The sequence below is a fragment of the Electrophorus electricus genome, chromosome 13, assembly GCF_041902795.1.
Source record: "Electrophorus electricus isolate QZ-2024a chromosome 13, ASM4190279v1, whole genome shotgun sequence".
Lineage (NCBI taxonomy): Eukaryota > Metazoa > Chordata > Actinopteri > Gymnotiformes > Gymnotidae > Electrophorus > Electrophorus electricus.
The window spans coordinates 15,899,129-15,914,691 of NC_137509.1; the positions used below are offsets into that span (position 1 = coordinate 15,899,129).

Below are 15,563 nucleotides of genomic sequence, written 5' to 3' on the forward strand. Positions count from 1 at the left end.
CAAATGAGCCAGGTGCAGTTCATTTTCTGCCCTGTAATGATTGGTCGTAGCTATGCCATTTCCATTGTGAATGGTAGAAAAGAACAGAGGTAAAATAATCAATAAAAAGAGAATGCTCTTTGCAATGGGCACATTGTTGGGAAATGCATATTTGTGTGACAATGTAATGTATGTCTGCTTGGAATTCGTTGCAAGGATATACCGAAAGTTTAACAAAGAACTAGCTGTTGATTGTGAAAACTTTTATTCTCTTTATTTTCCCCTTTATTTATTATAAGTTATATATAATATATGATTTATAATATATATTATAAATCAATGTTTCTTCTTTCTTTTTCTCCCTTTGATCCCTTCTAAACTATCCTTTTAAGGATATAATTTTTTTAGGCTCAGGTTTATTGTGGCTTATTTTGTTAAGGCACATTCCAGTGGGAACTAACATGGGGAAAACGCAATTAAAATGAATTTAGGGTAGGTAATTGTATAGCTATTGTATATCATACCTATTTGGTAGACAGCACCTAAAGTCAGCAACATGTTTCAGAAAAGAGTCAACAAGATGTCTCATTTCTACCTGTGTGGGTGGATTTTATTTTATTTATTTAGTTAGTTAGTTAATTAGTTATGTCAGTTGACACTTTCCTTGTAGTTCAGTGTTTTAGGAATTTTACTTATGCAGACATGTGCTGACATGCCTCAAAAATGTGAACAAAACAAACCAGCCCTGGATATGTTTATCTTTTTCTGGACATTTTGGTTCTTGTTTTATGTTTTGTTTTGGTTTTTTTAAATGTATATATATTTTTTAGTTACATAACAATTAATTTTATATAAAACATTTTTATATAAAACACTCTCTGATGCCTCCTCACCCCTTCATTAATTCTCTTTCATGATAAAATGCTAATGTTTAACCCTGCTTTTCTTCTCTTTCCTTGTTGACTTTATAGTCTTTCAGTTGTGCCCTTTTGGTGTTTTGGCATAAGATGTATTATACATTTTATTTTTTTCAGCATTGTACATTGCATAGTAAATCTAAGTTGGGGATTGGGTTATCTGTAGGTATGCAAAAGCAATGGCTGCATGTTAACATTGATTGCACTGCCCTGTAGCATGCAGGCACCTTGCTAGTCCGGTGTTTCCTTTCACAAATCGCAGAACGACTGCACATCTAACTGCAGCGTGATGTAACATCCCAATTGAACTGACCTCTTTGAACATTTGTGTTCTAATATCAGTTCCCCTGTTGGTACTGTGCAACATACTGTACACATTTTATGTAGGTATCACTTGGCTCTCTTTGAACTAATAGCTGAATAACACATTCATAAGTGTTCTTTACATTCACAAGCCAAACGCTGGCATTCATGCTATCCATGTATTGCAATGTGCGATTTGTCATTTCTAAAAAAAAACATGGGTATGGGCATTTTGAATATGAAACAAACAAACAAACAAAAAAAAACAGATAATGCACACATAAGCATATTTCATATATGCCCTGTACAACCTATGAATGTGTTACAAGGCCCACATAGAAAAGAATAGTCAAATTCAATAATTGGCTAATTTATCTACATTACATTTCACCTGGTTTATATTTAACATAACATAATCTAAAGCAGTTTCCCTCTTCTGCAATACTTTCTTACTTTTGTACTGTCATAAGCATTGCATTCAGTCTCTTGTTGTAAGTCAATGTTGCATTTTTCAAGACCATTCAAGAAACAGAATTGATTGTCCTGCTTTGTCCATAGCTCAGCGCACAGTTATAAGTTCCAATTGTCCTAATGGGTTATGCATGAGTAGTTACTGTTCTGTCTGTATAGGTGACATTTGTAGAAGCATCTTGCAATCTGTGCAACAATAATTTAACCAGAATAAACTACATTTGTCTGGAATTGTTTTCACCAAAGGAAGTTATTGCATTTTTTAGATTAACGGCATTCAAAAGCTTTTGAATGTTAATGCTGACCAGTTACTGGTTTCAGAGTTAAATGTTGCATCTGTGGTGCTCATCGTGAGGTTCCTGTTTAATGAAATTGGAACTTTGGTCATCGCATTGTTCATATTTGTCATCATTTGTGGTGACAGTGCATAACCCTGAGGACAAAACAGACCATTAAGCATGACCTGGTTCAAAAATGCTTTTATCCATGAACACACAGTACTGCACGTTTTGGTTTATAATTTTCTTTAACAGAGCTAAATCCTTTTACATGTGGGGATAACACCTAGCTAGTCTTTTAAAGATTCTGTTGACATTCTTGACCCAGGTCTTGTACGAGACAAACTCCACATAAATTTTCTAGAAAGACAGGTAGTGTACCAAACTGATTTCTTATTCTCTACCTCTGCATCCCAAGCCTGAGAATCTGCTTCTGGCCAGTAAACTTAAGGGAGCCGCAGTGAAACTGGCTGACTTCGGCTTGGCCATTGAGGTTCAGGGCGACCAGCAAGCATGGTTTGGTGCGTACCTTTTTAAATAAATTGATCTGTCAACTAGAAGCTGCTTTCACCATGTTTAGCTTTATAGTTCTGAATTGCTCTGTGCTCACTAATATTACTGTGTCTGATGTATGACAGTTAAAATTATACCTCCCAACCTTCCTTTCACAGTTTGCATTACTCCCTTATTAGAACTCCATCCTTATTGTGAACAGACTTTACTAAGGAAGCAAGCCAGTCTCTTTGAGCAATGTCTTCTCCATCTGTCTGGCAACTCCATCTATTACTGTGAACCCCCACGTTTAGTCTTTCACAGGGGATATTGCAAAGCAGCATTGCCTTGGCTTCTGTAGCGTTGCTGTGGATTTTATAATTGGGCACAGTGGAGATGATTATTTTAAAAGCATTCTCTCAAGCAAACATAAATGGGCTGTAACGGCATCTTCATTGCATGGCATCAGCATTCAGTAGTGTCACACAGAAAAGCAAGTTAACAAATCTAAGCCCTTTTGTGATGCGTTTTTATAAGAGGTTTAGACACAGGGTTATAATGTATGGCATCAAGTATATACTTTTTGTGATGGAATTAAGGTGGATGTAGAAATTCCATATAACATTTTTTTTTTTTTTTTTAATTATCCAACAAAAGATTTCATGCATAGTAAACATGTATTTAATAAAACAAACAAATGTTGAAGGACCTATCCAGACACATTTCAAGTTTGTTTGAAAATTATTGATGTTATCACTGTACTTTTACATGGATGTTGCATGGTGTTCTTCTTTTCTGACTAATCCCATCAGAATTAGCATGCAAGTATGATAATCCCCGGAGTTTTACAATTAGCTCTAGTTATTTTCCACATGACTACCTCATTATGGAGGGTCGAGTAGTTTATTTTAGAACTAAGCTGCATTGCTTGGACAAAAAAGCAGAAGTGATCTCCCCTGGTGTCACTTTAAGGGAGGAACACCTTGTAGATTAACAGATCATAATGCATCACATTAGTTTGAATCCTATTTGCTTTTCATATTTGGTCAAGTGTGTTACATTTGGGAATCTTTTGAATTTTTCTGTCTCTCAGGATTTGCTGGGACTCCTGGTTACTTGTCTCCTGAGGTGTTAAGGAAGGAGCCCTATGGCAAACCAGTCGACATGTGGGCCTGTGGTTCGTATTTTCCCCGCTTTTTTTGCTATGCTATTCAGCAGTTGCATAATTTTTTAGTCTTGGCTTCTAAAAAATAAAGTGCAATTAATCGTAGTTTAAGACTTTAGATGAATATATAACAAACAGTAATCTTATGTCACTGAAAACTATTTTCAATGAAATCACACATTTCCTGCATAAACCCACATATTTTGGTTTAATTGATTTTTAGTTAATTTGATTAATTTTAATTGATTCAGTTAATTGATTGAAAAGGACAATCTGAAGAGGCTCATGGCTCATATTTCTTTGCTTATGTAAGGGTTAACCCATTCTAAGCCATGCATTTTACCCTGTGAACACACAGCTGTGAAGCAGTTGTCTCATCTCTGTCTTAAAATCACATAATGCACCAATTGAAGTAGATTAATCCACTTATTCCATGGTTTTTTCATATATATATATATATATATATATATATATATATATATATATATATATATATATATATTATATATTTATATATATATATTTATTTATTTTTTCTTTTTTGTTTCAGTACAGCCCATTACTAATTCTATCCTGCAAAGTAAATCAAAATCTAAAGTCCTGTTACTAGTTTAGTTTTGCCCATTGTTAAAGTTATGCATAAAAGAGTAACAATCATTCATGTCACAGCTTGGTTACTAATGTTACTTTGTGTGACTGTCCGCAGTCTATTAACATTGGGTTTAGTAACTATATCGATATAGAACTCATCTTAAACTTGTCTGGAACTACCTGGGCATCAAGTGGTTTTGTTGCACACTTACCAGTTCGTCATAATTGAGTGTACTATTCTATAATAGTACTATTGAGTGTATCCATACTATTTTATAACTAGCTGGGTGACCCGAAGGGCGAGGGGCAGGATGCACAGGCTCCAACGACACGTGTAACACTCACATGTGTTACAAACAAAGAACATGAACATGAAACGATTAACACTTAATGAACACAATAAGCACGTATACATCTAACAATGAGGAGTATAACATTTAACATTACCGTTATCAACAACACACCACATTAACACGTTACGTCAACAATAACACTCTGCACACTTTGACACGGGTTTAAATGCATATAAACAAACAAGGTGCAGGTGTGGCCACAAACAGATCCTCCCAATACATGTGACTCGCGGGAGGCGAGCATTCCGTGACGATGAGCTTGACTGACGTCAATTATTTGCAAAAATAAAACAATGCGTCACGTGAAATTACATTTGCAGAAATATCTATGTATATGTATAGCTTTGAAAAATAGAAAAAAAAGAAAAGAAAGGAACCAGTGGCCCCTGAGCCAATGGCCCCTGAGCAGTACCACTGCAGTCCACTGTGGCCCCATTTCCACAGGTTGAAAACCACTGGCTGAATTGCAACAATGAGCTGATCTATACTCTCTGACCTTTAGAACCCCATGGAATATTATGATTTAAATGACTACATTTTCTAATATAATTTGCTTCCTCCTCCTAGAACGTCTGAAGTATTTTTCTTGCAAATCTGATGAAGATGTCCAAAATGTCCTGGTTCTCAGGAAACCTTGTTTACTTCACTATAATTTTGAATATCTACATCTTTTACTACAGTAGACTGTACACTGTAGTTAGTCACCTGGAATCCTTTTCAGAGATATGAGATGGACACATTTCCTCAACATCACTTATATAGTATTTACTCTGTATAGACTTATGCACAAAATTATTGTGGTTCACATTGTTGTGGCCAGAATCTAGCCAGCTTATTAGTTACATGATCACTAACTTTCAAATGTTATCTGCAAATATGACCTGTGTGGAAGTGTTTATCCACGTACTACAGACACTTAATAAATAATTCACTCAAACACAGCTGCTGTTAGACTTCTGGTGATTGGCTTCCATTTAAATTGCCTGATGAATCTTGTGATGGACTAGGTTGCCAAATAATGCTATAACGTTAGTCTTTTTTGTAAGATGTTCAAAGTGACAGATGCATGATTGCAGAACAGGTAGCAGAAAAATGTTGTAGAAAAATGTATCGCCACAGTGATATCAGTCCAGTGCTGCGTGGGCAGCTTCTGCCACCAAGTTGAAAATGTGCTAATTGCAGCATATGGCTGTTCTCACTCATTCAAATGCACTTTTTCTATTCAAATGAGGTCATTTTTATATCATAATTACATTACAATAGTGAGCTTTGTTGTAAACTAATGTAAATTAATTAGGAGGATTTCTCTCTCTCTCATATTCATATGTATGTATTGTTTGTATGTATGTATAAAATATGTATTGTATGTAGGTAGGTAGGTATGTAGGTAGGTAGGTAGGTAGGTAGGTATGTAGGTAGGTAGGTATGTATGTAGGTATGTACGTAGGTACGTACTGCTCCAGGTGTGGCATATGGATGCTCTGATTCAAGTTTGTTTTCACTTACTGATTGACTCTTTGTTGCCTAAAGGTGTGATTCTCTATATCTTGCTGGTGGGTTACCCTCCTTTCTGGGATGAGGACCAGCACAGGCTGTATCAGCAGATCAAGGCTGGTGCCTATGATGTGAGTTACACAGATTTCTCTCTCTCATTCTCATTCTCATACACACAGAGAGAGAGAGAGAGTTAACTGTAACCATAACGTTCTTTTTCTAAAGTTTCATGGTGATAATTTAACCAAAGAGAAAATCATAAAAGTGGGATAGAGGTAGTAAATTAGCACTAACTAAATATTCAATGAATTGTAGCAATTCATGTGTACCCAGTTTGAGGCCTGCACATTAAGTCTGTGAGGGGCCCCAACCATGGACTGCTAAGACAGGACTAAGGAATTTCACTTCTTACTGAGTACTAGCAGGTCTCTAAGGGCCCAGGTTTCCAGGGCTCTCTTCCCCTGGCAGCCTGCTGCTCCACTGCCCTACATGTCACACCCGGGGCCACTGATTTCCATCAGCTTGCGTATCCGTAGTTCGGGGTTTTCGTTTTCTATCTTTATAATGTTTTTGTGTTTGTGTGTTCAGTTTCCTTCTCCTGAGTGGGACACAGTGACCCCAGAGGCCAAAGATCTAATCAATAAGATGCTGACCATCAACCCAGCCAAACGCATCACTGCTGCAGAGGCCCTCAAACACCCTTGGATCTGCGTATGCATTCTCTCTCTCTCTCTCTCTCTCTCTCTCTCTCTCTCTCTCTCCCTCTCTCCATCTTACACTCACCTCCTCTCTCCCTTCCTCTTTAACCATTCTAATGGTTATCATCACCAAAATGAAAAATCACATCTAGTGGTGCAATTTTTCCATATAGAGCATCAGATACAGGGCGGCCTACCATATTATGTGAGGAGTTCAATAAGAGCTTCAATCCCTATCTTCGTTCTTTTATATTAAACCCTGCTTATTATTCCCTCTTGCTTCATCTTATTGTACAGAGTCTGGATTTAAATCTCCATTAAATTATGTTATGACAACTGATACATTTTTAGCTCTTCCAGTGCGTACTCCTGCACATTATCCTGTTATAGCTTTGCCTTTGTGTACTATTTATAAACTTATCTACAATCTGTATTTAGATGAGTTTTTAACTCATTTTTGTTTCTATAGCAACGCTCCACAGTGGCCTCCATGATGCACAGACAGGAGACTGTGGAATGCCTAAAGAAGTTCAATGCCAGGAGAAAACTTAAGGTGAGAGTGACGTTCATTCACTCACTCACTCGCTCGCACTCAGCTTGCTCGTTATTACTCGGACTAGATGTTGCTTTGAGTTCATCAGGAGGTAGAAAGGAGCATCTGTTCTGACTTCAAAGCAAATATCATCCCTATGACTCTTCAGTCTAATTACTAATTTATTTTTGCCCATTGCTAAATCAAATTTTGTTAACTTTTCCATCATTACTAAGTCAATACCCAATAACTCATGCTGCTAATATCCAAATTTATGCATTGGTCACATGTTTGTTACTAATGCTACTTTGTGTGAATATCCGCAGTCTATTAACATTGGGTTTAGTAACTATATGGGTTTAGAACGAAGCTTAAGCTTGTCTGGAACTACCTGGGTTTTGTTGCACACTTACCATTTCGTCGTAATTGAGTGTTCACCCAATTTATTTATTTATAAACAGTTCAGAGAGGTGTGTGTGTGTGTGTGTGTGTGTGTGTGTGTGTGTGTGTGTGTGTGTGTGTGTGTGTGTGTGTGTGTGTGTGTGTGTGTGTGTGTGTGTGTGTGTGTGTTAGATAGCATTGACTTGGTAGCAATCAGAATCAGGCTTTGGCCAAGAAATGGCCAAGTATGATCACGCATATAAGGAATTTGTTCTTGGTTACAGTAGCTTTCCCCACACAGTTGCTACAACAAGAGACATTTCCACCACATTCACAACACACGCATACACACACACACACAAACAGGGTCATATTTGTGAACCTTACATGTGCATCAATTGATTCATTCAAATGGGTTAAACGTAGCAATGTGCAAAACAAAGTATTAACAAGAGTTTGGTTTACTTTTGGTAGAATAGAATTGGTAATAGCGGTCTGGGCTGTCATGCAGCAATGAACTGAAAGAAAAATAACTGATCTACACTCTTGGAACATCCTGTTTAGTTTTGGAACATTCTGTTTACTTTCAGAACATCCTGTTTCTTTGGAAATCTTGTGTACTTTTTTTTTGTGTATAATTTTGAATATCTACAGTCACCTGGAATCTTCTTTGAAGGCGAGGGAGAGAGTATTTTCTCAACATCAAATCAATCGGTTTCCCCTAAAAACATTGCTGTGACCACTTAGTATCCAACCAGCTTATTAGTTACATGATCACTTTAACACTTTAACATGATCACTTTTAAAGTTATCAGCAAGTTTGACCTGTGTTGAAGTGTTTATTCACGTACTGCAGACACATAATAAATAATTCACTTAAACACAGCTGCTGTGTTAGACGTCTGGTGATTGGCTTCCATTTAAATCGTCTGGTGATGTACTACGAAGCCAAATGTTGATTCTTACATGTTTTGGAAGATAATACTATCACATTAGGATTTTTTTGTATGATGTTCAAACTAACAGATGCAGGTTGTGCAAAAGGGATCTACATAGTGATATCAGTCCAGGGCGGTGTGGGCAGATTCTGCCACCAAGTTGCAAGCGTGTTTAATACAGCATCTGGAGGTAGAAAGGAGCATCAAAATTGAATTATGAATCTTCAGAAATATCCAGAACCATCAGCAGTTGGACTTTCACCTTCTTGGATCCAAGTATTATCCCTTAGACTAATGTCTGGTGCAGTTAGGAATTAAACAACTTTAGACTTTGCTCTCAATCTTGCAGGGTGCCATCCTGACCACAATGCTTGCCACAAAGACCTTCTCAAGTAAGATCCTAAGCCGTCTTTTTCTGTCTTCATAAATTGTAATCTTTTTCCTTTCCTATGCTTTCAGTATGTCAGCTGTTGAACTTTTGTTCCCTCCATAACAAATAATGCTACTCTCTTGACCAAGCATTAATAGTGAATTGGCCCAAACAAGTTAATCTAATGTTAATCTTTTATGTTAATCTTTTTCATTTCATATTTTTATGCTCCATGTAGATTTCTGAAAGAGAAAAATTGTTAGCTTCAGAAACTGCAACTAATGTATTACATTATGTGGATATATTTCAGCTGTATTTCATCGTAACATCTTAACTTTTTCTAATATCTCCTTGCCTTTTTACAAGCCCAGTAATAATGACTCCTAATTTATCATCCTCCTAATGATAAATTAGTTATTGGTGTCCTGTTTTATTACTTTTTTATTTATATGAAGTAGTATTCATATACATACAGTGCTGTGAAAGTGTTTGCCCCCTTCCTGATATCTTATTTTGCTTTCATGTTTGTTATCAAACAAATCATCAAACAAATTTAAATATTAGGAACAGATAACACAAGTAAGCACAAAATGCAGTTTTTAAATGAAGGTTTTTATTATTAAGGGGAAAAAATCCAATTAATTCTGTTATCTTTGTCTAATATTTAAATTTGTTTGATGATCTGAAACATTTAAGTGTGACAAACATGCAAAAAAAAAAAGATATCAGGAAGGGGGCAAACACTTTTTCACACCATTGTATATGTATGTTAGTAAGTTCATTAGAGATCATAGATTTTTCATTTTCTAGACAAATCTCAGTAACCTTGCTACTGACATTTCAATGTGTGCGTGTGTGCATGCATGCACTTGCGCATGCTCTATTCCTCCACACTGTATGAAACTCAGATTTCTGTAGATAATTATAAGGTTCTTTGTATAATTATAGTTGCATTACTTGAATTACTCTGTCATTTCAAAGCTATTTTTCTCCATTTACTAACATCTTTGTCTCTGTAATGTCACTCTCTCCAATTAAACATGAGAGAAGTATACTGCTGATTGTCCACCTGCTACAGTGTGTGCGTGCGTGCATATGCAGCTGTAGGTGTGTGTACAGGTGAAGGTCACCAAGATGTGAAATGGCAAATCTCTCACTCACTCTGTCTTATTCTGTTCTCTCACCAAGACAAAAATCCATACAAGAAGCCTGATGGCGTTAAGGTAGGTTCATTTTGAACCATCTTTCTCTATAAGATTTTTTCTCATTTTGTAAGTTATGAAATTATAATTGAATAAAATAATTTAGGAACTTGGGCTTGATGGTTTCAGTGGTTTTATATTCATTTCCTCACTTGTCTTTCTGTCTTATTCATGTCTGTGTCATGGCTATCAATTTTCACTCCAAATTTGCCTTTAGTTTGTATCTTTTTTGTTTGCTTTCTTTTTTTTTTTGGCTCTTTCTCTTACTTCTTACTTTACATCTAATATGATAATGAGAACATTAGGCTTTGGTGGGGAGGTCTGCTGTTGTTAGTTTGGTTTGTTAATGAAATGGCTGTATGGTGCCAGCATGGCTGAAGGATGGTGGGGGGGTTTTTTGTTGTTGTTTGTTTGGGTTTTTTTGTTTGTTTTTTTACTTTTTATCCTTTATTCTATTTTATGAGAGGTCAAGCCAGTCCTCAGAAGAAAATGTGGTTATTTTTCTTCCACTCTAGCTTTTGTTCCAGGGACAGTTATTCTGCTGGAATTGGGACTATGCAATGTGCACAGCTGGGATTTTAATTTGATAAAGATCCAGGGCCTATGACCAACACAACCCACTCTTCACTATCCTTTATTTGATGCTGTTCAAGTCCTTTTATTAGAAACTGGATTGAACTTGATCAAGAATGAGGAATATATGACCTCCCATGGACAGCCCTGTGGAGGTCTATGGACGATGGTTTTTTTGTATCTCTTTGGCTAAGCATACAACAAAACATCATTCAGTCATTTTAAACTGATCTGAAAGCCAAACAAAATATGTTTTGTGATTTAAAGATTGAGATGTCCTTTACAAAAGAGTTTCTCAGGGCTGTTCTACTTTTTTCTTGGAATAACTCAAACTAACCTCATTCAAACTATAAGGGGGAAAAGAAGGACAGGGAAAATGGGCCTCATTGTATCATTGAGTTTTAAATTATTACTACACACTTCTCACTTATTTCTTGTCTTCCTTCAGTAAATCTCAGAATAGCTTACATGAACATGTCCACTGCTGATTTAAATCTTTTTTCTTTTCTTTTTTTTTCTTGTTTTTATATGGCTTAGTCACACTTTTTTTTCCCCCCTAGTTAAACAAAAGTAGTGTATGTGACACCAAACATGTGGTGCTATTGCCAAACTGAGCTTTGGACTTGCCAAATTTGATTTATTTCCCCTAAATACTGGAATTGTTAAACCAGTTCAGTTTTCAAAACGTCCTGCTACATACATGTACAAAAGGCCCACACACTTTTTGCTTTTTTGGAATGGATATAATTTCCTTCATTGGGCAGCTATGCCTATCTTGTTTCTGTCGCCTCCCGCTTGTAGATGAACAACAAAGCCAACGTAATCACCAGCCCCAAAGAGCCAGTGCCCTCTCCTGCTCTGGTATTCTCAGTCTGTCTGTCATCTGTCATCACTGAAATATCTCTCTTCATCAAGAATCTTTGAGTTTAGCATCCGTTTCTTGTGTAATAATCTGTGGCACTACAGCCAGAAAAAAACCCATAAATACTATATTCAGTGCATGTTTCAATTCCATGTTTCCTCTGCACTGATGTCTGATTTCTGTTGTGTACAAGCTATTTTGTGCGTCGGTAATTGCTCTGAGTGACTTTATTTTGACAAATATTCATGCTTAAAGGCAACACTGATGTGTTAAGTTTGGGGTGAAGGCTAACCCAAGCTTTAGTAGAACTTTGGCAAAGCCATTTTCAGTTATGCTGTTTATCCGTTCATCCATTTCCATCATTCATTTGTATTCATCGGCCTGCATGGTCCGTGTTTACACAGACACGTGTGCACACTTATATGCAGACATGCGTACACACATGCATATAATGTGCATGTAGACACGTACACGCTTGATTACATGCATGCATGTGCATGCAGACATAAGCAGACAGATATACACAAATGTATGCAAGCATGTGCACACAGAAACATTACCATATATGCACACACAGATAGAGACACATGCATGCATACATACACACACACGCAGAGTAAACTCCATCCTGTTGCTTATTTGACTCATTACACCTTACTTTGCGTCTCCCATTGGGCAAAACTCTGTGTGCAAGTCTTTAACAGTGTGAATGTACAGCACGCAGTTAACAATTATTAACTGGTAGTAGCATGTCTGAAAGGACTCTGTTTAGATCAAAAGATGTCTAAAATGGTTCTGGCTCATATTCACATACAACTATGCTGGTGTTTTAGGTGCACCTCATTTTACTGTGCATGCCTGTGTCATAACTGCTTTCTCAGAATTTACCATTGAAGATTTTTTTAAAAACCCACAACTAAATCAAAACATTTTCCTATAAAAATTATCATCTTATTTTGTATCTTCTAACCTCAAAACTAACATTCAAAGATGCTCAGCTGCTCAGTACCTCAGTATTCCTTACTTGGGGTACTTTAGGTTTGCATCCCTCAGTGGAGAGCACCCTAATGATGCAGTTCAAACAAATTGGAGCCATAACCCCTGCTTGCTTTCCTCATCATTCCTTTCATGTCTAAGCCGCTGTATTCCACTTTCTTCGAAAGACCACCAAGCATGTTTTAGAAAGGAAATGAATGTTGAGTTATCTAACATACCACCTTGCATTTTGGTTCAGATAACTTATTTTCTCTAGTAGGGGTTCATTTGTAATCAACACCATGAATTACACTGGCTGGTTGATTTGGTTGTTGGGTTTTTTTTTCTAATACCTTTAGGTGACCCCCCCCCCCCCCCCAAAAAAAAAGGGGGTGCTTTTAGACATAGCAATGCTTGGTGGTCTTTCAGATCCAGCTTTCTGCTGGACCAGGATATAACACCTGACTTCCTACTTGTCTTCACTACCTTCCTTTTCTCTCCATCCCTCTCGATCAGGAGCCTCAAACCACTGTTATCCACAATCCTGCTGATGGAAACAAGGTATTAAGTGTCTGCACAAGGATCCCTCAGGCACAGATTTTAGCTAAACAGTTCAAGCGTTTATCATTATACCGCCTGAACGCTGATTTTGGTTTTTTGATTGTACTGCTTGATCGCTGGCAGGACTTGTTTGGAACAGAAACTGCAAAGGGTCCATTAGACTGGTTGAATTATAACTGAGGGCTGTGCTTCATTAGGTCTTGTGTGATGGAGGTGAAGGTGCTGTTACTCTGCATGTTTGTAGGCTTTTGTGTATTTGCTGTTTCTCCTTGGGGTGTCATGGGGTGTATATTTTGTGGCTTGCTTCACAGGTAATGTTACAACCTTTTGAGAAAGTGCTCTTTGACAGGCTTGGGTGTGGGGTGTGGAATCGTTGATGTAAATGAATTTATTTATGAACCTTGCATCTTTGTTACCAAAGCAGAACAGTTCAAATAAAAAAGCACCATGGAGACCAACGCTATATATGAAGAATGTAGTTAATCCATTAAGATTTAGATTAAATGATGATCTTAAATCATTCTTTCCCAGTTAGCTTACTGGGGCCTAGTTTAATGTGTTTTAAAGTTTAATGTGGAAGGGAGGCATTGGGCAGGAAAAAAAAAAGATTTCTGTGATGATTTGAGGCATTTCTGTGTTCAGAGAAGATTTACATAACTGTCACTTTCCTGTCCTTTTTCAGGAATCTTCAGAGAGTGCCAACACCACCATAGAGGACGAGGATGTGAAAGGTACGCCACATCACAGTGCAGCAATTTCAGTTGATCTAGTTTCAGTGTTTTGTTTTTTTTTCCCCTCCCACATGTACAGCATTTTCACTGACTCTCCTTACCACTCTAATGTGCCTTTCTACCCAAGACTTGTAAGAACTTGTCCTGAGCCACGTCATGCTAAACGTTTTCCCTCTCGCATGATTCCAGTTAAACATGGACATCAGTCACAAGTGTTTGCCACTGTTATTAAGAGTTCCCGGTCAGGACTGAAAAGGCATCATGAGTGGCCAGAGCTCCTGCCTGATTTTTAAAAAACCGAGTTCAGCATGAATGTACCCGGGGTTGCGAGGGCTGCGGTTCTGTGTCAGGGACCGGCACTGTCATGGGGTTTGCTTCAGCTGCTGACAAACACTGGCCCCGCTCACAGTGAGGACGTGTGGGGAAATGCAGTAGGGCAGTGCCTTCAGGAACCTTGGCCCTGTTCCATGTTGACACTGAGCACTGACACTGCTGCACTACAAGTGGCTGCGTGGGTGCAGCTCCTGTGTGCTCCAACAAATGCACTTGGACAGCAACATAAAAATTCTGTTTGGATCTGCCGCTGCCGCTCTCTCCCATTATGGCTGCTTTTGCCAGCAGGTGTTTTCATCTCCTTTTTGTTGAGCATTGATTCCTCTCTCATTGCTTACTTGTTTCTGTTAAGTCTTAGCAGCTGGTGTTTTTTGGGGGGTTTTTTTTGGGGGGGTGGGGGTGTTTTTGGGTTTTTTTTGTTTGTTTTTTGTTTTTTTAAACCATGACAGTCAAGGCCAGTTCAGTTATATGTGTTTCATGTCAGTGTTGAAATTTATATCGTAAAGAACTCAAGGGTAATTCCATGTTCTGGTTGTGAATTTGTGGTTAATTATCTACCAGTTAGCTAATTGTGCACAGATATCAGCCTTTATCAGCACATATATTTGGCTAGGCTATCTAAAGTGGGAGAGTGATGCCAGTTTACTTTAAAACAGCTTCTTAAATTGTTCATTCAATTTCCATTGGAAGATATTGATTTGCAAGTAGGATTTTGTTCTTCAATCCATGTATCAATATTCAGTTCACATTCATGAACATTAACCTCAACTTTTTTTTCTTTTTACCCTGCGTGCATATATATATGCCTGCCTAATGCATGGCACTGATCTGAGAGAAGGAGAATGAGAATTGTGCAATAGCACAGTGATGCATGAATCCCTTTGATAACAAATAATGTAGCAGTGAACACATGAAGCTCTTTTTTTGGGGGGGGTTAGCCAACTGAAGCATTCTAGTTCTGCACTGCATTCTGTTCTGTAAAATTGAATTTTCATTTTCTATGTGAGCTGTTACTTTTTACTTTGCTGGTACTCAAATTATAATGAGGTATTAAAATAATTGCATGCGTGTGGGTGGTTGTGTGGGTGGTTGTGCTCATGCGTGCAAGAGAAAGCAAGAATGTGAGGTTCAAAGACATTTAATATCTGTCTGCTCATTAGTGAATTGCCTAATGAACAGGATAGTTTGCTTTCACAATAAGATCTGAACTTTTCTTTTTGTGTGTCAGTCCTCTTCAGGCCATCATGGTTTTGACCCCAGTCGGTGAAATGAATCTCTTCTCTGGCACATACCTGCAGGGCCATTGTAAGACCCTGGAGCAATGTGAAATTTTCATTACAGAATTGATGAGCTGCCTGTTTTGA

The 15,563-nt window shown here is 37.6% G+C and overlaps 1 protein-coding gene across 8 annotated transcripts in view; it reads left to right on the forward strand.

Annotated features, from left to right (window-relative positions):
• The window catches only part of camk2d1 (calcium/calmodulin-dependent protein kinase (CaM kinase) II delta 1), a 47,586-nt gene that overhangs the window by 26,298 nt on the left and 5,725 nt on the right, over positions 1-15,563 (forward strand). For 2 of the 8 annotated variants that reach the window (XM_081694826.1, XM_081694827.1), the window contains exons 7-16: positions 2,367-2,469; positions 3,534-3,617; positions 6,080-6,174; positions 6,632-6,754; positions 7,211-7,294; positions 8,942-8,984; positions 10,151-10,185; positions 11,539-11,598; positions 13,091-13,135; positions 13,818-13,866. In XM_081694826.1, the coding sequence (XP_081550952.1) occupies positions 2,367-2,469; positions 3,534-3,617; positions 6,080-6,174; positions 6,632-6,754; positions 7,211-7,294; positions 8,942-8,984; positions 10,151-10,185; positions 11,539-11,598; positions 13,091-13,135; positions 13,818-13,866 (721 nt within the window). Of the gene's footprint in view, positions 1-2,366; positions 2,470-3,533; positions 3,618-6,079; positions 6,175-6,631; positions 6,755-7,210; positions 7,295-8,941; positions 8,985-10,150; positions 10,186-11,538; positions 11,599-13,090; positions 13,139-13,817; positions 13,867-15,563 lie in introns of all 8 variants that reach the window. The other 6 variants (XM_081694824.1, XM_081694823.1, XM_027013116.3 and 3 more) reach the window with 3 other exon arrangements.